General features: G+C 34.2%; 1 protein-coding gene across 2 annotated transcripts; it reads left to right on the top strand.

Annotated features, from left to right (window-relative positions):
- Nucleotides 1–1,197: 1,197 nt before the first annotated feature.
- LOC106873604 (thyrotroph embryonic factor) lies at nucleotides 1,198–21,809 on the top strand. 2 transcript variants are annotated; one of them, XM_014921042.2, is made up of 6 exons: nucleotides 1,198–2,120; nucleotides 10,955–11,206; nucleotides 13,511–13,585; nucleotides 15,957–16,094; nucleotides 17,336–17,418; nucleotides 18,986–21,809. In XM_014921042.2, exons 1-6 carry the CDS (start codon nucleotides 1,802–1,804, stop codon nucleotides 19,253–19,255), a joined length of 1,137 nt encoding a protein of 378 aa, XP_014776528.1. In that variant the 5' UTR covers nucleotides 1,198–1,801; the 3' UTR covers nucleotides 19,256–21,809. The 2 variants fall into 2 exon arrangements, with proteins under 2 accessions (XP_014776528.1, XP_014776529.1); XM_014921043.2 differs by lacking the exon at nucleotides 15,957–16,094.
- Nucleotides 21,810–23,086: the final 1,277 nt, after the last annotated feature.

Below are 23,086 nucleotides of genomic sequence, written 5' to 3' on the forward strand. Positions count from 1 at the left end.
GAATTTTTTAAGTTCTTCATTAAACAGAAATTATTATTGCTCAAAGTATTGAATACTGGTTGGAAAAAACTCAGATAATTTCATAAATTGGGAAACACTTTGATTTTTATATGAATTATCAATGTAATGTAGTGAAATGAATGAATTATTCTTTAGCTTCCTAGCTACACAACATAGAATTGTTTCTGTGTTTTGATAGTTGTTTATGTTAGAAAAATCATTTCATAAAATATTTGAGAAAGTCTTTCAACTGGCAGAATTGTTATAGCGCCAGTGAAAATGCTTGGCATCTCTTCCAGACTCTTTACATTTGAATTCAAATGTCACCAAGGTCTACTTTGCTTTTCAAAACGTTCATGGTCAATAAAATAGGTACTATTTGAACATTGAGGGGGCAATGTAATTGACTATCCCCCCTACTCTCAAAATCACTGGTCTTCTGTCAAAATTAGAATTATTTTCAATTATTCCTTACACAAACATAAAACTCATATTTATATATTAAACTTTTCAAAAGTCATTAATAATGTTAGGAAAGAAAAATGGTATCAATCTGAAATTGATTTTGGTTCTGGTCTGCATGTAAAATCTTACTTCTTCCTCTGCTGTGCTTGATATGAGAAAACAAAAAAAAAAAATAGCCATCTATACATGACGTTGACATGTACATGTCCAGTTATCCTGTTTTAATTGTATGAGGTATCTGGAAATAGTGCTTGATATTGGGCTTCCATAATTTTTAAGTAACCTAAGTCAATAGGCATTGAATTGTTTAGGAAAATTTAATTTACCTGGAAGCTGTGAGAAATCTTCTGCTAGCATCCTGAACATGGACACATCCAAAAAGTCATCTCTTTTGCTGCAGGAAATAAAAATTAAAAGAAAAAATGCTTTATTCCTTAACCATTCATATAATCTAAAAGGAAATTTGTATCCACTAATCTTAAACGAGATTTTTTTCGTATAGTCTTTTCTACATTTCATTATTAAAGATCTATCGTCGTATTTTAAAATTTACTCTCATTTCCTATTTTTAAAGAACTTCTTACCGTTCTCATCTTACTGATAACATTTTTACTGATTGTCTCTCCCTCTCTCTCTCTCTCTCTCTCTCTCTCTCTCTGTTGCTTATCCTCTTTTTTTCCTCCCCATTTTTGCATGTTTTGATGTGACTTTTCGCTTGTCTTCTCTTGACAGGTTGCGTCTCACTTGCCTAAAATAAAGCCGGAGACTATAGCATCTCATTAACTACTACACTGCCATTATGATGGTCTGTCGACAAATTATTTTCTCTGTCTTCTCTGAATCTTCAACAACTCCTTATGGACATTTCCATATTACTCTAGATCACCACTAGGTGGAACTACAAACTCACGAATTATCTCCCTTGGCATTTTCCTGTTGCCTTTATTAAATCTCTTTAATTTAAAAAAAAAAAATGAAAAAGATGTAAACTTCAACATATTTCCAAATTTTGACTGAAAAAAATGGGAAGATTCATCTAACATTTACCATGATATATTTACAAATGCATACAAATGGAAATAATTTGAAATTAAAATTTGGAACAAATTAAATAAAACGTCAAACAAGAAAAAAAAACAACCTGAAAACCTCCCGATTTCCCCAGTTTACACTCACCCCTGTCACATTTTAATTCCATGGGACTGATTTTTCACTGATTATTTTTGAAGTCTCGATTCAAAATCAGACTGAACCAACAGAAAAAAAGAAAAAAAGAAGTAAAAACACAAACAAACAAAATCCTGATTTGTTTAGAGTCATTGTCTCTTTGATTAAGATGTCTTCTTATAATTCTTGTGCTACATATACTCTTTTACAATCGTCTTTCCGATATGCAAAACCTCAATTACCGCTTGGGTCTTTCAATCATCAGAACTTTAATCATTCTTCAAACTATTCAACTGGTCAGTCGGCCATTCCGTCATCGATCTCAAAGTCTTTACCCCCAACCGCAAGCAGCAATAATGGCAATAACCACACATTTAACTGGCATTACCCGGTAAAGACGGACGGGACAGTCGCTCGGAGGAACTGCATGAGAGAGTCCCTTAATAGACATGGTACTACCTGCTATCCTGGGATTCGATCAACTATAGGTAGGTTCAACCACATAAAGGCCAATGTTAGTGCACCAAACTTTCAGAATATTGTCTTATCATCCAAACCCCATCTGTGTAGTAGCATCTACTTCCTATCATTTGTCTCTCTCTTTTAATTTATAATGAAGATAAATTTTCAGCTCTAACTCTTCCCTGATGTTCACTTGATGCTCACTGCTGACTTCCAACACATTTAGAAGATAGACTGATGTCCTTTTTGTATAGCTGTCTTTAATAGCATGTCTATCCACTACTGTAATGTTTACCAATCCATACCAAACCTCAGTAATCTATCGTCAATTCTATGTGTAGCTCTGTAAGCTGTATTGTTTCAATGTCAGTTATTCCATATAAAAAAAAAGAGAAACACATCAAAAAAGCAATAGTAATTGTCCAAATTTTTGTTCTTTCATACCATGCACCACTGCATTTCCAAGAATCTATTTTTAATTTGCTTGTCATTGGGAGAAAACTATTTTGCAAATTCATGCACTTTGTTCTTCTGTTTTGTATATTTTCAAGTTTAATTTTTTTTTTTTTTTTTTTTTTTTTTTTTTTTGTTAATCAGTTCTATACAGTTTTATTATCAAAACAGCAGAGAATCTTTCAGAAATTCCACATCTGAATGTCAGTTAAACCATTTAGTTGCTTCAATTGGTCGTTGAAAACATGGTATTGTTTGATTTGTTGGATGGGTAAAAAAAAATTACCCAGAATTAGTGTTAAGAAGACTTTTTTATTGTGTCCCATCTTAATTACAACAACATATTTTTGTTAGGTTATTTACTTTGGTGTTGTTCTTGTTGTAGTTGTTTAACCCTGAGCCAGCTCTGATTGAGCAGACCTGTTATCAAAGGTGTTCCAGCCAGAACCATCCTGTCTTTTTAGAGTTATTTAGGACTGCAATATCCAATATATTCTTCCCCATTTTCAAGAGGGTAATGTGCAATTTGAAACAGATTTGTTTGCTATTTCTAGCATTTTCAAGTGACCTAGTAGTGGTTTACTCATTGGTTCATCTGTTTTGTTTTTTTATTTTATTTTTGCTGTTTGTAGTGCCAAATTAAGGATATACTTCATTAAGGATTACTGTAAATCCTCTTAGGTTGTAAGTCTGTAGAATTTTTCTTTAGATCTGCAAGCAATATGAAATGTTATATTCCTCTGTGGTCCTACATAAAAGACACTGTTGCCATGGGTGACTGAATGGTAACCAATAAATAAAATTTGATTGACAATAGGGTATATATTGAATATATTTTTGATGATGTTGATGATGATGAGTAGTAGGAGGAGGAGAAGGAGTTGATGATAACCAGTGTTGATGGTAGGTAAGGATGAGGATGAGGATGATGATGATGATGATGAGGATGATGATGATGATGATGGTAAGTAATACTCATTTTTGTATTGGCTACTACCAAAAACTACACCTAGTGTAACTACATGATAAATAGTTTTAACAACAAAATGATTATACTGCTAAATCATTTGTACCAAAAGTTTGAGCTACTGTATCATTCGTACCAAAAAGAGTTGCCCTGTCAGTAGTCCAAAGGGGTACATCTGCCATGTCAATAATATTATCTAATGTGCTTCTTCCTTAATTAGTGTATCAGGATATAATTTGTGGGAGATTTTGGCTGTTATTTATAGCATGTCAGGTGACTATGTTGAGGCCTCCTCATCAGTTTTAAGTACTTCTAGTAGTGGCCATTATCATTTAACCCCAGGTCAGCCATGACTGAGCAGATCAAATGCATTTCAGCCATGACTATCCTCTTTATTTACCATGTTAGTGCGTGCATGTATGTACAGGGGAAATGTTTTGAATACAAGTAAAAGAAAATGACATTCAACACACTTGAATAACAGTTTGATTTGATTCCATGCATCTTTAAGTTTTGTAGGTTCATACATCAAACCTAACTCATAACGCCTGGCTCTGGGCCTGATGAATAAGGTTCAACGGATAAGCCTAGAAAACGTAAGTTGTAAGGAACCAAATCAAACTGTTATGAAATAAATCATATATATTTAAAGGCTCTGAGGAAGCTATAAAATGATACACAAGCACTCAGCTCTGAGTACATTGATTCTTATTGCAAAAACAGCTGTAAAACAATGAAGTTGGTTATGCGATTCCTGTCCCCTTGTCATTCAGTTAATTGATATGTATATATATATTTAACAACATCATTATTTAGTGTGCCTTTCCTTCTTTGAGATGGCCATTGCTGTAAGTAGCATTAACAATATAATATTATATGAGCTTTTTATTGACTTGCAGAACTGGGGTTCAATTCCTTTCAGAGAAGAAACGTCACCAGATTCATCTAGTGTCCATTTCCTACACCAGAAACCATAGATAAGCACTGTTTGTGATTTAAAAAGGATTATATTATTATTAGCCTCCTACAACATTGATGATGATGGTGGTGGATGCAGAATTTTTATGTATATGTCTATCCAAAGGTCATCATTGCTAATAAGGTGCTCTATCACTTCTAAACAGTTAATCTCATGGTTAATCTTGTATTACAAGATTTTGTGGTTATTTATATTGTGTGTGCACACGTGAGCATGTTTTTTTTTATTTTTTAAGTCTTATAGTACCATGTGAGGTAATGTATGTCAAATACATCAGTTGATCAGTAAGGAATTACAAAAAGGAACAAACGAGTTTGTTGATCAAGATTGCAGGCAATTTTGTGATAAACAGCTGATTAACCTATTTGTGTGTCTACATTTCTCAACAAATACTCTGACATTCTCTCTCCAATATCGAAATAACAATACTGAAGAGAGAGGGAAAGGGTAGGGGAGTAATCAGAGAAGCTGAGAGGGTAAGAATGTTGGTCAGAGAAGAGGAGTATTAGAGAGGGAGAGACAGAGAAAGCAAACTGGTCACAGGAGAAGATAAGGGTGTTACACAGAGAGAGAGAGAGAGAGAGAGAGAGGATAAAAATGTTGGTGAGAGAAGAGAGAGATACTAGAAAAGTAGGCAGTAAGGATATTGGTGAGATAGAGAGAATAAGAGTGGTATTGGAGAGTCAGGGAGGGAAAGAGGGTGAGTATGAGAAGAGAAATATTGGAGAAATAGAGAGGATAAAAAAAAGGTGGCTGGTCAGTGAAGAAGGCATTGGGAAGAGAGAGAGGGGGGAGAGGGGTGATAAGAGGAGAAGAGCATTTGGTAAATGGAGATTAATAAAAATGAATACCAGACTGGAATAAGTACTGTAATTGATATGGTTGACTGAAGTCTTTGAAGATGATCCTCCAGCATGGCTACAGTTCAATGATTTAAACAGTGAAGGAATAAAAGAAAACTAAATAAAGCCCTTCACTTTTGGTGTTTCAACTTGCAGTCTACTGTGGGGGTCTTGCTCTGCTCATTACCATGCATTATTTAGCCATGTGGGTTACATAACTTGTTGAGGAGCAGGGGTCATGCTGTACTCTTTATATATGCAATGTTTATCTTGCTGGGGTACCTTAAGTCCATTTTAGGGCCTTGTTGGACTTGTTATCATGCAGTGTTTAGTCATGGGACGGAGGGTTTAGACACAAGTGTATTGCAGTCGTTGCTGTACCCTTTCTCGTACAGTATTTAGCTATTTGGGGTTCATGGTATCAATCAGGATATATTACATATATCTTTTGTATTCCATATACTCTTGAATAATGGAAGCAGGCTGTAATAGCGAATGTAGGCAAAATTATTGTTTAGTCTCAGCTCAGCCGTGATTGAACAAGTCTTCAAGTGAAAAGAATTCCAGTTGTAAACCACTTGTCATTTTGTACAGAGTTGAGCAGAAATCATTTTGTATTGGGATTTCTCTCTAAATAAATAAATAAAATACAATTTTTATCCTGTATTTTGGTTGTGTATTTCTCCATGATTAATAGTAAAAAAGAAATCTCTCAGATTTCCATGAAATGCTTCTTACCAAAACAAAGTAAAATAAATTATAATTAAAAGTCATCTACCATATTTACTTGAGTACAGTGCAGTCTCTAATAGAAAGCAACCCAACACCCGTTTTTGGTACCTAAGTCTCATTAACATAAATGTGTGTGTGTGTGTGTGTCAAACCCATGCCAGTATGGAACACAGTTGCTAAATGATGATGATGATGATGATGATACACACATACACACTCTCATGTATATACATACACACATACCATTTCATTGTTTTAATGATCGTTTTACCATGCAGGTTAGACAGAATTTGTTGAAGTGAATTTTCAGTTGCTAGATGCCCTAGATATATACATACATATATACACACACACACACATATATATATACACATATATTACACTTACACTCTAGTATCATGCTGCTTTCTCCTAATTGTTTTGGCTTTGATGTTTTTTTTATTAAATTTCTTGCAGTAAACATGAGCGAATGGAGTATTTTCTTTTTATTAAATTGGAAAGTGACTTTTGCACATTCTTCTGCATCAAAGACTACATTGTCTAATGTGTCTTTCTGTTGTGAAAATAATAGATTGTGATTTGTGTGAATTTTGCAGCTCTTTTTAGCATGTCAGACACGACCATATATAGGTTTCTTTGTTAGTTTGTGGACAGGATGAAGTCACTTAATACACGGAAATTTTGACTGGTTGGGATTAACTACAGGTGACTGACTGCCAGGTGTATTTATTTTGGATTAACTGCAGGTTAATGACCACCAAATATAAGTATAATGGTGGCAGAGTCTGTAGAGTAGTCAACAGAATATTTTGCTGTATTTAGTCTCATTGCTTTACTATCTGAGTTCAAATCCCACCAATGTGGACTTTGTTTTTCAATCCTTCCAGGGGTCATAAAATAAAATACTAATCAAATACTGGGGACTTGAGCCTCAGAAAACATTGATAATGATAATTAATGGTGCTAGTAATATTATAAGACTGTTATTTGGTCTTAGTATTGAAAACATTTAACATTGTGTTAATATTTTATTTTTTTGTTTGAAGAGAAGTGTGTGTTTGATTTCTATGTCCAGCTGTAAACATTTTGAATACTTTTTTTTGTTTTTTGTAATCTTATTCTCCTCTGAAGACTGGTTGGTTTTCTGCCTTTTGTGTGACTCACTTCACTGCTATAAATATGTGATGTATGAAGAATGATAGATGAGTGAAGAAATATTACACAATGCTGGACCTTATAAAGAAGATGAAAAGACCATCACAAGTGGTGCACTGGAAAAGTGGACATAAAATAGAATTGTTATGATATTGATGATGATGATGAAGGTGGCAGCGGGACTCCATTATAAACGCTGCCTTCTGAGAAAAATTTTGTTTTGAGTTATGCATTTACTGTAAAAACTTTATTTCTTTTGTTTTGGTTTGGCCTGTGTGAAGGGTTATGCTTTTGATGTTTGCAGGCCTTGTTTAGTTAGTTCAAACCATTATTGTTTCAAGTGTATTGGTGCACCAATGATATCAGTTTCATCTTGTAGTCCTTATCATTAGGTATATGAAGTTGATGTGTGTGCGCATGCATGCCTTAGCCTGAGAGAGAAGGGTTGTAGCCATGACAGTTTTAAGGGAATCTGGGGTGAAGATTATCCCCAGACCAGAGAGCTGCTCATAATGCTTCAGTTAGAGTTTACTCCACTGAAGACATCTAGGATAATGGTGTTAAACCAGGAAATGCATTAAATCTACCCCACAAGAACAGAATCAGTCCTGCAAACATGCTTCCACAAGGTTTCACAAGGCTTTGGTCAATCTGAGGCTGTGTAGGAATTGTGCCTCAGGTGATCAGAGCCGAAACTTTGAAATTAAAGATGTAATTGTGGTGTATGTTACTTTGGATATAACATAATTTGGCCATTGTAAGAGTTTTATTAGAATAGATGGAGTAATACTAGAATTGTTGTGATGGCTTCAGAGAAGGAGAGAGGGGGGGTAACATTGAGATGGTAAAATGCCAGTTGATTTGAATCCTGAATGAGAGAAGGATTAAACCTGCATTTGTATTTGGGGAGGAGTTGAAATACTAAATTAAGACAAGAAATGAACTTCTTGATATTTGCAATTACTTTGATATGATCACCTGGATTTTGATGATGTGTATGCATTCATGCTTCCACATAAAAAAAAAGAATAAAATCAGATTATACATGTGAAAATATATCAAAAGGGTTAAACAGTAGAAATAATGAATGAGAAGGGGAATTAGAAGGGGAATGAGAAGGGGAATTAGAAAAGAATGGGAAAGACAATGTGTGAGTGAGATTTGTTATTCTTTGAAAATGTTTAATAGAAACCACAGTACCAGCGGTAGGGAGTTAGTATTTAAATCACTATACAGGTAACAACATGGCTGCAGAGAATAGGATGCATACCCCCCCCCCCCCATTCTTTGTGGCATGGGATATGTAGGTAGTAGCTGTCTGTGGTTTTTGAGTTTGAATCCCATCAAAATTCACTTAGCCTTTCATTACTTTAAGGGTAACTAAAGTAAAAGACCAGACTGTTGGGTTGATGAAATTGTTAGAGGAATGGGTTAAATGCCTTTTGGTATTTCTATGGCTCTTTGCATTGTGTCCTTGGGATGGTAGACATAATTTGTCACTCACTGCTTAGCCCTTGCGTACTTTTAGTGGAGTTTACTCTGTTGTAAGCATTTGAGCCAGATCTCCAGTGAAAGGATAACTTCCTACTCTCCTCCCATGAAACTGAGGACCATTTAAAAATCATAAAGGGTCATAAGCACTGCTCTTCCCCCCCCCCAAAAAAAAAAAAATTATGTAATATGTAACATAATAGCACTAAGATGTTAGTACAGAATATTAACTCTTTGTAGACAAAACCTTATTGATGCTTCTACTCTAAAGAAAACTGGATCTAGGAGATGCCAAAACAGTAAGAATGCAGTTTTTTAAAAAATTTTGAATGAAATATCAGAATCTCAGACAATGAAAAAAGTATATAAATTCTTGAAAATATTTGGCTTTTTCTGGCCTAAAAATGGTGGTCAGTGGATTGTTCCAGTCATAGGTTAAGTAGCAGGGCCAGTTGATTTGTACTTTTATCTTTTAAACCATTTCTTCAAGTGAAAGTGGGTGGATAAAATACAAGATTTCATATTATTTCAAGCTTTGTATAAATTTCTGGAACCATTTTGTCTGATTGAGCAGTGAGAACAGTAACACATCCTTAATAGCAGAGTGCTACAGAATTCATGACCATTTTAGCATGAGACTTTATCATATTCCTTAATTCTGTCACTATTGAAAGTTCACAGGATTGCAGGCTTAATCCATGGACCCACTTTATTATTTGGCCCTTTGTGTGCTTGTAGTAGATCTTACTGTTATGAGATTTCAGGCCTTGCAGTTTGGGGATGACTCCTCCCTTTCTTCATTCCAATAATCTACTCTAAACCACATTAAAAAATATATATAAAATAGATATTTGAGTTCAATATGATTTTTCTGTATTGAATTCATACAAGTTTTATTACCAAACTCAGTACTTTTCAAAATCTTTTATTAATGTCTTGTTTAAATTGATTGTTTTTCAGGTTTTCTGTATTCCAATAGAAAATTTAATTTTTGATTTAGACAAAGTGACTGAACCTTAGTATAATCACCTGGCTGTATACATTTATTTGTCAGTACGAAGGGCATCAAGCTGTATTATCTAACAGTATTTAAATTAAGTTCATCCTTCTCTAGTCTCAGTTAAAATACCAGAGTATTAAACTGAATTTAGGTTCATCCTTTGGTGGTTTCGGTCAAAACTCACTGATTGATTTTCTTACAAAAGTACCAATAACATACATGAATTTATTCAATCAACTTTATCCTCTCTCCTTAAAATCTTGGCCCGATATCTAATCAATAGAAATTAATATTTAAGAAGAAGGAGAAAGCTTCAGGTACAAAACCTACCATAACGTTTATGGCTCCTTGAAATATTTAAGTGTTATGTAATTTCTGATCTTGTGTTAATCAAGGCAAAAATGATGTATGTTAAGATGTGATTAGTGTTCAGTTGTTATTAGTTTTTAATTAAAGCCATAATTAAAATTGGTTCTGAGACACAGGAGTGGTTGTGTGGTTGAGAAGTTTGTTTCTTAACCATGGGTCTTTGGATCAATCCCACTGTGCAACACCTTGGGCAAGTGTCTTCTGCTATAGACCTGGATCATCCAGTATCTTGTGAGGAAATTTGGTAGAAAGAAAGAGAAAGAAGCTCTGTATGCGTGAATGCTTCCAAGTGTCTTCTATAACCCTGGGCCATTCAATACCTTGTGAGAGAATTTGTTTGAAAGAAGCCCATCATGTGTGTGTGGGTGTGTATTGAGTGTCTACAATCTGTACTGAGCTACAGCTACAAGCATTGACATCACTATTTTTAGATGGGTTGCTACCAGTGATGGTTGTTGACATTTCGTGTCAACTTTCAGCTCGTTGTTGGTGACAGGAAGATTATCCAGCTATAAAAATCCTGCCCCAAAAACCTCTTTGTCTAATCCATGCTAACATGGAAAATAGATGTTGAACAAACAAAATAGAAACCAACTTTTTGAAATAAGACCTGCTTTCACCTTTTGCAATACGTGCCACTGGCAGGTCTTCAGTTCCATGATATAAAACTTCACCATAGTGCCATCAGTTTATTCTTGTATGTGTATTGAGCAGATTTTCTTTGATTACAAAAATTGGTTACAGTCATTCAACGTTATCCTTTGATGGTTAATTGTTAGAAGATACTTATTTCTGCTTATTTTTGTCTTTGATATCAAACTCTTTATCAATTCATTATGATTTATTTATTCATTCTTTTGATTTATTTTCAGTAAAAGAAGAAAGTTCTAAATACAGTGATGATGAACAGAATAACTTGTCTGCGTTTCTGGGACCAAACCTTTGGGAGAAATCCAGTGGTGCTGATTTTAAACTGGAGTACATGGATCTTGATGAATTCCTAGTGGAGAATGGTATCCCTCTTGATCCGGTGAATGATTCATTAGACAGTAATGACAAAAATACTGCATCAGATGTTTCATTGGACAGTTTTGTACAGTCGCCTGAGCAAGTCAACTTCAAAGGTTTGTACTTGACTTATTTTTATACATCAAGTGTTCACATGTCTATTTATTTTGATTCACATTTTGTGAACAATAGCAACATTGATTATGGCCTGGAATTATATTAAAAGACATTTACCCAAGGTACTGCACAGTGGCATTGAACATGAAACCACATGCTTGCAATACAAGCTTCTTAACCACACAGCCATGACTGAGATTGTTCCAAATTGTTCTGTGTGTATTTATTTATATGTGAGAGAGACGTTTTTTGTTTGCTATTCCATAGATTTTTAGTTGGGTGAATTCTCCTTGAATTTTGAAGAAATAAGGAGGTCTTGTTTGTCTTTTAGTAACTTAATTAGTTAAAATTATAATTTGGTGGCATTATATTTCTGAATCCTTATAAATTTATTTTTTGTTGTTGAATAAATTGTTAATTTTTGCAATATATTCATATTTATCCATCATTAGAAATATATTCCTTCTGTTGATTTTACCTATTGTCATGTTTTCTTTTTTCTTTTTCTTTTTTTATTTTGAGTAATACAAATCTTGTTTAAATTTCATATAAAGTGTGTTTTCCTGCTGTATGTCTCTTCTATTTGACTTTCCTAACAGCAAAAACCACATCAGAAATAACGTGATTTCACACTAAAGAGTCAGTCTATTTCATGGGCGATAACTCTCATAAACTTTTCAAATTAAAGATAAACGCATTTAAGTTTATTTCTCTGCAACCGCCCGAATCTCACATGTTTGAGCCGAACTGCATACAAAATAATAATAGGGAAATCTTTATTCCTCTTTCTTATTCTTATCCCCAACATGCTTCAACCTGAACTCTGTCTCCCTCCCTCTCTTCTCTCCCCCCTCCCACCTCTCTCTGTTCTTCAACAGAATATTTTCTGGTGAATTTGTAGTTTCTTAACTTGGATGTTGGAGCCTTTTGGAAAGTACTAGGCATTAAGAGGGGTTGTGATTTTACCTATAAAGGAAATATTTAAACCAGGTATACAAAATACTTACATTTTAAACACATTTTCAAAAAAAAAATCTTTGTCAGGATAAAAAAATATGTAAGACATGGCATTATGAGTGAACAGAAACATGGCTGATGAGGTCCAAGATCCATTATAATTTCATAATGTAAAAGTCCTCACTTTCGTTAGTTTTTTCTATAAAAAGATTTAACAAAGGAGACATTAGTTCATGCAAATATCCATGAGACATTTACTTGAGGGGAGAATGTAAGAAAATGTCTCTCTCCCTTCCTCTTACTCTTTCCCTCTCCCCTCCCTCCTCTTCTCATCCCCCTCTCCCTGTGGATTGGATGGGATTCTTTGAGGCAAATTTTCTATCTTCATGTTGCTATCCCTTATCTGTTTCCAAGGCAACATTTCCCTATGACTGGACATGTTTACAACTAGCACATTGTGTCAAGGCAAGAAGACACTAATACATACACTTTTATATAGTTATATATACATATGACAGGTTTCTTTTCATTTTCCATCTACCAAATCCCCTCACAAGGCTTTGGTTGGCCCAGGGCTGTTGTAGTGGAAGACTTTGGCAGCTCTGTGCCATGTGGTGGGATTGAACCTGAAACCATGTGGTTTCTTGACTGCACAGCATGCCTGAATATTTATGTATGGATGAATGGATAGAGAGAGAGAGAGAGAGAGAGAGAGAGAGAGAGAGAGAGAGAGAGAGAGAGATAGAGGGGGTGATGCAGATAAACATGCTTGGATTTGATATATAAAATCTACATACATATATATACACATATATAGGAATATATATCAAGAGATACAATCAAAAACTGAAAATAATTCAGAAGATAAACAGTCATGTATAAGCATATTGATATTTATAGATTTGCAAAAGACATTTACATGGAGTACAAACTATACAGAAAACAAAAGTGGAGAAAGTAAAGTCATTCAAGCCCGACAGCTGTTTCTGGCAGCTTGGAATTATGTAATAGCTGTAATGTTCATAATGGTGGATGTAGTGTGCAAAAAATCTAGGATATATGTGTATTACACACGTACTGAAGGAAATCCTAATCCTCCCCCTTCTCTAAACACTGTGCTCCCTTTATGTCCACCCCCCACCCCCATGAACTCACTCTCCACCCAGAGAGCACTACCACTCTGGTTAAGAACCACCAGTCTAATGATATAGTCATAAAAAAAAATTAATTTATCTCTGAGAAATAAACATCTATGCTTCTATGTCTAGAATCATCAGCTGTTTCTCCTTCACTCTCAACATTTCATTATAAATATATATTTGCATTTTTTTCTTCCTTTTCTTCAGTCAAAGAAGAGGATCTTCACAGCATTTCCTCAGACTCTACCGCTTACAAACAAGATGACAATGACTTAATACCAGGTGAGCCCCCCTATTCTGATGGTAATGTGCATGATGTTTCTTCTTGGTTTAGTGAAATTCTTGTCAAAAGAATGTTCTTCTTCACTTAATGCTGTCTTCATGTCAGCTAAGCAGTAATAATGAACTGAGTTCGCCAATTCAGGTGGACAGGTATTTTTTTTTACCTTATACAATGGGTTTGTATGAAGACTGATACTTTTAGTGTTCCTTTTGGATTATTGCAAGTCAGCAACTGTAGAAAAAATATGAGCAAGGAGGGAGTTCTAGGAAACTGAAGCTCTGGGAAGAAAGGGTTGAGTTTATTGATTGATGCAGAACCTTAGGATGGGATTGGCTACAACACAGATGATAAAAAGGGAGGGAAAATGAGGGGATCAGGAATGGCCGAATGGAAGTGGCAATGAGGCCTGCCAGCTGAGAAGCAGAGGCCATTATAGTAGTAGTAGTAGTAGTAGTAGTAGTAGTAGTAGTAGTAGAAAGTAGAGGAGACAGAGTCTATTTATTTACTGAGTGAGTCTAAGATTTTTATACTATTTTATTTTAATCTTTGTCTGAAGAAATAGAGCAGAGCCAGAAACCACTTTTGATTCTCTGAGAAAATAAGTTGGGTGTTTATGCTTAATGGTGAAAATTAATTACATATTAATGTCCAACTGATGCCAGTGTGGAACATAGACATTAAATGATGATGACAACGATGACAGTGTTTTTTTTCAAATGGAAACATTGTTAGGGAGAAGGTGAGTTTCTCCATAATTCAGCTCTCAGAAAGTGAGGTTTGGCAAAAGTACCTTTTTTATCTTTAAGCTAGGAGGGAAGGCATTGCCATGATCCATTGCAGAGCCCCCAAGACTGGTGGGAATGGGTAAGGCACCCTCTAGAGACCTAGCTTGATTACTTTTGATAGAATGAACTTCACAAAAGGTATCCAAAGAACCAGTAAATGACATTAAACTGGATAATAGAGTAATCCTTTAACATTCAGATTACTCTGTTGATTGTAATTTATATTTATTAAGATTTTGATGATATGACTGTTTATTTTTAGGATAATATTGTAGGGTAGGTGTGAAAGGCTGAATCTGGCCAATTTAAACATAAAACAGATAGAATATTTGGGTTGGATATGGCCAGTTTGAATGCTAAAGGGTTAAGTCATCTACCTAGGAAGGCTACAGTTGAATTGAATACAAAGAACCAGAATGCAAGGCATTCAGCCTGACATTCTTACAGAATTGCCAGTCTATCACACTCTTGTTTGGTTCTATTTTATCAACTTAATATGGGGTTTGTCTGGAGGGCAATGATCAGCAATGATAACAGAATGAGAAGAGGTAAGTGCCTCCTCTATGTCTGACGAAGAACATTATACTGTTGGATGAGCACAGACTTTTGTAAAAGCAAGGTAAAAGATAAAAGAGAGGCACCACCTTACTCAGAGTTTATAGTTTTACAATGATTAAGGATTTAAAACATTTAAGCATACAAGTTTCTCTTGGATGCAGTCATGAATGTTTGTGTATTTGTATGATGGTGTGTGTGTGTGTGTATTAAGTCTACAGTGATTAAGTACAAGTTTAAAAACATCAAATACTGACACCATAAATGGTTGTGATTGTTCAAACACTTCTATTGTTAGATGACATGAAAAAAACAAAAGACTTCATCAATATTAAGTAACTAACCCTCTACTATTCAAGTAAAATAATTTCTTCCATAGGCTGTTTCTATTGTTTGTTGATGTTTTTTCTTCTTTGCATTGAATCCTTTTAATATCAGCCCATCTGAGACCACCACTCCACTTGATTCTATCATAAAAAAAAAAAGAGATAACATCTCATTTGAAATCATTCATGTTTAAAGTCCCACTCTAATTTTATATAAGACTCTTGTTCTAAGTCATATCCAAATATCAACAACAACAAAGTTAGTTTACTTTATTAAACCCCTCAACCTCGCTCTAAATTCTTGATTATTTTCATTAAAATACACAGACAATGTATTTCATGAGATATATAGTCACAAAATAGCTAATGAGTGGCATAACTATTTATAATGAGTAGCATAGAATGTGTTAAAGAGAATCATGTGAAGGCTGTAGTTTTTTGCGTTCTTGTGTTAGTCATTTCTGAGTCATTCTATGAGGAATATATTTTTTTATCAAATAATCAAATATTTAAACTTGTCTTGTCGCCAGCTGAGTGTATATTTTTAAAGGTTTTTGAACTCAAATCCAAGCCAACCAATGACGTGTCGGTGTCCACTGGTACTACACTGGCCTACATTAGTGTCCTCATTCTGTTTGATTTATTCAATTGTCAGCAGATTAATATGCTGAGCTGTTACACATTTTACATTCGGTTCTTTGTAGAAGATGATGATCAAGAAGATGAGGAGGATGAGGATGAGGATGATGATGATGATGATGAGGATGAGGATGATGATGATGATAGTAATTGTAATTCTGATGTATTTGAGCCACCAAAACCTGGCAGATCTCAGGTTCCAGGTAAAAATAAATTCTTTTTCCTTGTGTATGTTAATTTTATTTGAAAAGGAATATCTCAGTGGCAAAAATCTTCTAAGAAATCTTGGAATCAAACTCTAGAACTGTCTCCAGATAGAAACAGAGATTCCTTGAAATCATTCAAGATGATTTTCCAACTGCTTATTTTATTCCTCACAGTTTTGATATCTTTAAGCCCAGAATTTTTAGTTACTCTTTCGTAAATCCCAACATATGATTTGTCTTTCCACAATCTGCCTCTTTAGATTGTTTTATTCGTGTTTTCCGTATATCTCATGGTACCGTGCTCCTTGAAAGTTCCTCTTTTGGTCACAAACCTGGCCAAAGCCTTTCATAGAGGACCAACAGTTGTCTATGCATGCAAATTTCTTATTTTCATGCCACCAGTATCATCTAAGGGAAAGGCAAGGGCCAGTACAACTTGTCACCAGTGTCATTGCAGTTGGTGCCGTGAATACCCAAAGATCCAGAACTGATATTGGTATTCTAACAGAACTGGTGTTTTTGCTATTCATCTTGAAAGGTTGAAAGGAAATCTTAACCTTGGAGCAATCTGAACTAGAGATGCAACGATCCAGAACTAAGACTGCATGTTATTCCTCTGCATTTCATTGTAAAATATTAAAGAAGTGTGGATTTAAATGTTAACAGCAAGCTATATTTTACACTACCATTCCTGAAACAACTAAATATTGCCACACATTTCATCATCGTCATCATCTTCATTCACAAACAACTGAATACCAAATGCAAACTATGTTAGAGGATAGCTTAGAAAATATCTATTGACAGGTGAATAAATTTAACAGGAAGAAGGTTATTAGTGCACACCATCATTATGTGTTCATTTTCTGTGCTGACATGGGTTGGAGAACCACGTCTTGCACATGCAATTTCAATTTTGGCTTGGTTTCTATGGCTAGATGTCCTTCCAAACAGCAACCACTTTATAGAGTGTATTGCATGCATTTTATCATGGCATTAGCACTAGAGAGGTTATCATATCATTAATGAGATTAAAAGGTCCTCTTAATTCCACACCTCCAATCATTCAGCAATTACTTTGCAGGTTATCCTCAGTGGATTTATAGAGGTACCTACACTAGATATACACAAATGCATCACGATTATTAACAACAGATTAACTTTTTACCTTATCAATACCAGGACAGTTGAATATATTGATATATGTTAATTATTTAATGATTTTCTTTAAATTTCAGGTAAAAACGGTTTTGACCCTGCTAAGCGAAAATTCTCATCAGATGAACTGAAGCCTCAACCACTTGTCAAAAAATCTAAGAAAGTAAGTTGACCTTTTCATATTCACATTTTTGTAGGTTTTAGGGTGGTGGTGGATTGGTAGAGTGTTGGACAAAATGCCTTACAGTATTTTCTCCATCTACTGTTCACACAGTAAAGTGGTTAGCTACATTAGCAGGGACAGTGTACGGTACTGAGGTACCTCTAATTCTGATAGTTAGTCACTTCAGAAAATGCTCCCAGTTTACTCTGTTAAGTGGTTGACATTAAGAAGGGCATCCAGCCTTAGAAACCAAACTAGATAACATATATAAGCATCTAGTCTTTAGGAACAATAGTTCCCAGTGCTAATTCAAACTGTCATGGTCTGTCCAACCCTTGCCAGTATGGAAGGCAGATGCAAAATAATGCTAATAATGATAACTCCACTGTCACCAAGGACAGATGGTTTTAATTTTGATATAAAATAGGCATTTTTTGTCATGAATCCAGAGATAGGTACATTAATACTGAAAAATGTTAAACAGTTCTGCTCGAGTTTCATTGCTTCATGTACACATCTTTCAGTAAAATCAATATGTATAAAATGTCCAAATTTGTCTTTGTGGTAACATTTGTATCACAAGTCCGACCTTAAAATGTTTTCCAAATAAAGTGGAACCTCGTAGTCAGTATATCTTTTATATATCATATTTTTTTATCACACATTAAACAAGCAATTTTATTAGTAAGCTTAAACTAAGTCACATAAATCATTTAGTAATCTAATCCATTCATCCTGGTATAACGATAAATGAAATTTCTTGAAACAGATGTAAGGTAGACGTGAGGAAGACGCTTTTCCTATTAATTACTCTTACTATAGATGTACAGTCTCCTCTCTCTGCCTTTTTCATCAGTGTAATAATGGCTTCTGCTTCTTGGAGCTGAAGTTATTATAAATATTATATTACACCACCTCCACTGAAGCACCATGTCTGTCCAGAACCTCCAGCTCTCTCTCTAATTCTCTCCCTACTCATTTTTACCATTAGTGTTGATTTACAAAGTTTCTAAAAGAACATGACATCAATCTCACTGATCTGGGAGGGCCAACGAAGGCTTTAGGTACTGTCCCTTCATCCAGATCCAGTAATAATCATTATTATTATCATCATTTATTGTCCATATTCCATGCTGGCCTGGGTTAGATGGTTTAACAGGATTCAGTAAGCCATAGGGACGGAGTGTGCTCCAGTGACTGCTTTGGCATGGTTTCTACAGCTGGATGCTCTTCCTGACACCAACTACTTTACAGTGTGCTTTTTTTGCATCACCAGCACTATCGAGGTTGCCACCGAGGGAGAGTGAGTCAGCTTTATGCCACACGGATGAGGGGTTAAAGTATATGCGGCAGCAGAGAAGAAGTAGCTCATATTTTATCCACCTTGTCATTCAACTTTTATTGATTTATAAGTCTCATAGTTAAGTATATCATTGAGTTTTGTATTCTTTTATGCTTTTGGTGGTTTCAACCAGTTGACTGTAGTCACATTGGGGCACCACCTTTTATGTACAGACAATTTTGTTTTGCATTTAATTTAAGATTTTCTTTTTATTATTCCTTTTAGATATTTGTACCTCTTGACAGAAAAGATGAAAAATATTGGGCACGGCGCAAAAAGAACAACATTGCTGCAAAACGGTCTCGTGACGCACGCCGTGTGAAGGAGAATCAAATTGCATTGAGAGCCAACTTTCTGGAAAGTGAGAACCAAAACTTGCGAGAGAAAATGGCTAAAGTTCTCAAGGATATGTCTCAGATCAAGAAAGAGAAAGATACTCTTAAAAGTGACAATGATTTCCTGCGAAAACAACTGAGCAAGTACAGTTGTCAGTAATAAGACCAAAAAACAAACATGTAATTGTGTAGCATTATAAATTTTTATGGATCCTGATGGGCAGGTTTCATTATCCTAATCTGTCAGAAATTGTAGAGATTTGGGGGAATTGTTTTTTTTTTTTTTCTTATTTTCTCTCGGTGAGATTTTCCAAACATTGGTCACATAATTCTACACACATTATATCAATTTCATTTCTCACAAACTTGAACATGTAGCTTTTATAAAGTGGCATGAACATATTATGACTAGTGTTATAAAAAAAGAAAAGAAACAGAAAAGAGAGCATTTCTACCTGGCATGTATGGGTTAATCACATTCAGTTTTACAATATTAAATATTTTAAACTTTCTTTAAAAATAACTCATCAAATATTTAGAGAGGAATTCAGAAAGAACGACAAATGTGGATGCACATAGACATACGCATACAAAGAAATACATGCACACACACACATACGTATATATATATATAATGCTTCAACAGAAATATTGATGTTTAAGCTGAAAATAAAGTCCATCATTTGCTTGTAATAAACATTGATTTCTTGTGTAGGCAAAAACATGGGTATGGGTGGATGGGTGTTGTTATAACAAATTGACTTTCATGCCTTTTTTCAAGGGGGTTGAGACAAACAGTGTGAAAAGTATCTACAACTGGAAATTAAAACCAGATTGCTGATGAAAAAAAAAACATTAATCCATACATAATAATTCTTATTAATATGTTCGTTTCTTGCCATTTTATGTCAATCTCTATTGACTGCCCAGTCATTGGGTCAGTGTTTCCAGCATTGTTGAGACTAACATTTATTGCTTCTGCATAAAAAAAAAAGACAAAATCTTTTTTCTCATCAGAAATTATTAACGACATTTTATTAAGTATTTCTTCATTTATTATTTTTTTTTTTCCATTCAAATTTTGTTTCCACTCCATTTTATTGAAATCGGTATTTTTTATATTTTATTTTTCTCAATGCATGACTTAGAACTAATTCATTGGAGTTCACTCCATATTGAATGCTGCTGGAAGTATTTGAAAAAAATATTTTTTTTACTCTTGTTGACCTTACAGATTATACTAATAAATTAATTTGGACTGTTTTACTCAGCTCTCAATTTAGTTTTCTAGTACAAAGTGCTCTTTTAAATGTTTGCCTTTTCATATAAGAAGGAGGTAGCAGGTTAGTGGTACGATGTGATAGACTGCTATTTGTTAGCTTACATTGTCTACAATGTCTGCTTTATTAGCTACGATTAATAATGATGCAGCAGAGAAGAACTTCAGTTTTTTCATTTACTTCTCTTAAGAACTGCCAGTGCATGCAGTAGTCTCTTTCTTTCATTTGTTAAGAAATGGCTTGTAGTTGTCTTTTGCTTGGTTCTCATACTAGAGCAGTACTTTTCAACCTTTTAAGAATGGCAACACAATGTTATTTCACTAAAAATGAAATCACACACACACACTATATATATATATATATATGTAGTTAAACATTTTTTAGCCATTTAGCAGGAAAATATTTGGGCTTGCATGTAAGCGTGAACATGTACAGTCAAACTATTTTAATTGAAATCTTCAAATCTGAAAAATGAGACAAAATGTTCTGACGTCAGCTGATTTCACAAGGATAGACTGCTTGGAAAGCACTGTTTCTACACTTTGGATGACAATAAGCCAACCAGGATCAGATATTAGTTCTTTAAATTATTATTTAAAATTTTTTTTCATCAAATGCTTCTCTCAATGCTGTCAGATGTCGACATTATTCTCAGGTATTTCCTTATTGTAAACAATGGAAAATCCACTGAAAAAAATAAATATATATATATAAAGAGAGATATATACGTTTTTAATTTCATGGCATCAACCATTAGTTTGAAGAAATACTAACTCATTTACTACCTAGCTCTCCTCATTTTTAGGCTTTGGCATGTTCCCCTGCCCCATCCTACCTCCATAACTCATTTCACTACTATCTCTGTACCCAACAGCCATGACATGTATTATGTGCACAATGTGAAAACATGAAAAAAAAAAAAAAGCAACAAATGTTTCTATATCGAATATCCCACATCTTGTGCATAATATATTTACTAACTTATCTTACAGATATATAGAAATTCATCTTAAAATACCTGTACACTAACAAAACATCTTTTCATATTTCCTTTAAATATATATATATGTACATATATATATCTCATATTGTATATCTATATATCATATATATATATGATAAATTCATTAGTCTCATTTACATTTAAAATCTATAAAATATTTGACACTTTTTTTCCCCTAATTTGATTTCTGCATGAAGTTTTAGTATTTTAATTCTTATCTTTTCCTCCGTCTTTTGTAGTTTTGACATATTTAATATATAGACTGGAGGAGTCTTTCATAGCTCTGTGATTTTACTCAACTGCCATTTTTCTTGTAGAGACTCTTAATCACAAATGAACTTCTGGATAATTTTTTTTCTCTTGTTAGTTCAAATGTTTTGATGCTTTTATACTTCAGCCATTGTAAATAAAATTGTTTTAAATTGCTAAAATTTGTTTTAATATTTCTGCTAATGATAATTCCTAATTTTGGTTCAAGGTCAGAAATTTGGACAGCAGGGAAAATATAGTAAATTGCTTATTGAGTTTTTTTTAATGATAACTTAAATATATATCTATTGTTTATGTCCTAAGAATTTGGAAAGAGATGTGAAGTAAATTGCTTTTAACCCTTAAACACTGCATTTCCTTTGCTTCTGCCCTGAATGGTGACATGATGCACCTACAGCATGCTAAGGGTTAACTGTGAAATTCAAAGTAGATTAAGCATGTAAATATTAGGGTTAAAAAGGATCCTCTTGGATGGAAAAACTAGGCTGCTGCTCATGGGACTCCAACCCACATTTTCTACAAACATGACAGATGTTCATCGTATCAGATCTCTCCATCCATTTTAAAAGCTTTTTTTATTCGGAGCAAGAATTGTATATTGCTTACATCGTAAGAATCTGTTATTTATTCTTATATAAACTGATAGTCCTGTGAATATTTTAATCTGTAACTAACGAACAATTTAAAAACACTGAACAGAAAAGTGAATTTTAATTTGAAGATACTCAGTGACTTGCAGAACCAGTGAGGTGTCAACCCAAAGGCTTTGGGGTATGTGATGTGGTTCTTTATGTTCTATGTTGGTGGTGTCAATTTGGCTCTTCGTGCTTCTGGAAATCCAATTCCGTATATTACTGCTATTTGTTTATTCAACATTGAACAGAAGAAATAAACAATTGACCTTGATAGTTATGGCTGCAAGTTTATATCCTAAGTAATTGTTTCTAAGAAAGGCACAAGGACTGGAATTTGTCGTTGACTGTCAAAATGTAAGGCAAGGTAAATTATCTCCCTTTGCTTTCTGAAAATGAAGACTCTTCAACTATTACGCAGCATCTTCCTCTCTTAAGATGGGTTATCACATTCACTGATCATAAATTGATTTCAGGAATCAATTTATTACCAGTGCAATTTCAGGATTGCTTAAACTCTTTTCAATTCACTCAACCAAACTCAGAAATTGTTTCATTTTACTAAATACATGATTTGAAGATTGATGAAGGCTCTTAAAGTTAGTGATTCAAAATGGAACTTAGTAAGGAAAACAGTAGTACATGAAGACAAAACATTTTGTTAATTACTTAACCCTTTAGCATTCAGACTACTCTGTCAAATGTAATGCTTATTTATTCACGTAGTTTTGAATTAATTGCATGTCTTGTAGCTCCATAATTTCGATGGATGTGTCAAATCTGGCAGGTTTGAGCACAAAACAGGT

This window comes from Octopus bimaculoides, chromosome 6 (genome assembly GCF_001194135.2).
Source record: "Octopus bimaculoides isolate UCB-OBI-ISO-001 chromosome 6, ASM119413v2, whole genome shotgun sequence".
Classification (NCBI taxonomy): Eukaryota; Metazoa; Mollusca; class Cephalopoda; order Octopoda; family Octopodidae; genus Octopus; species Octopus bimaculoides.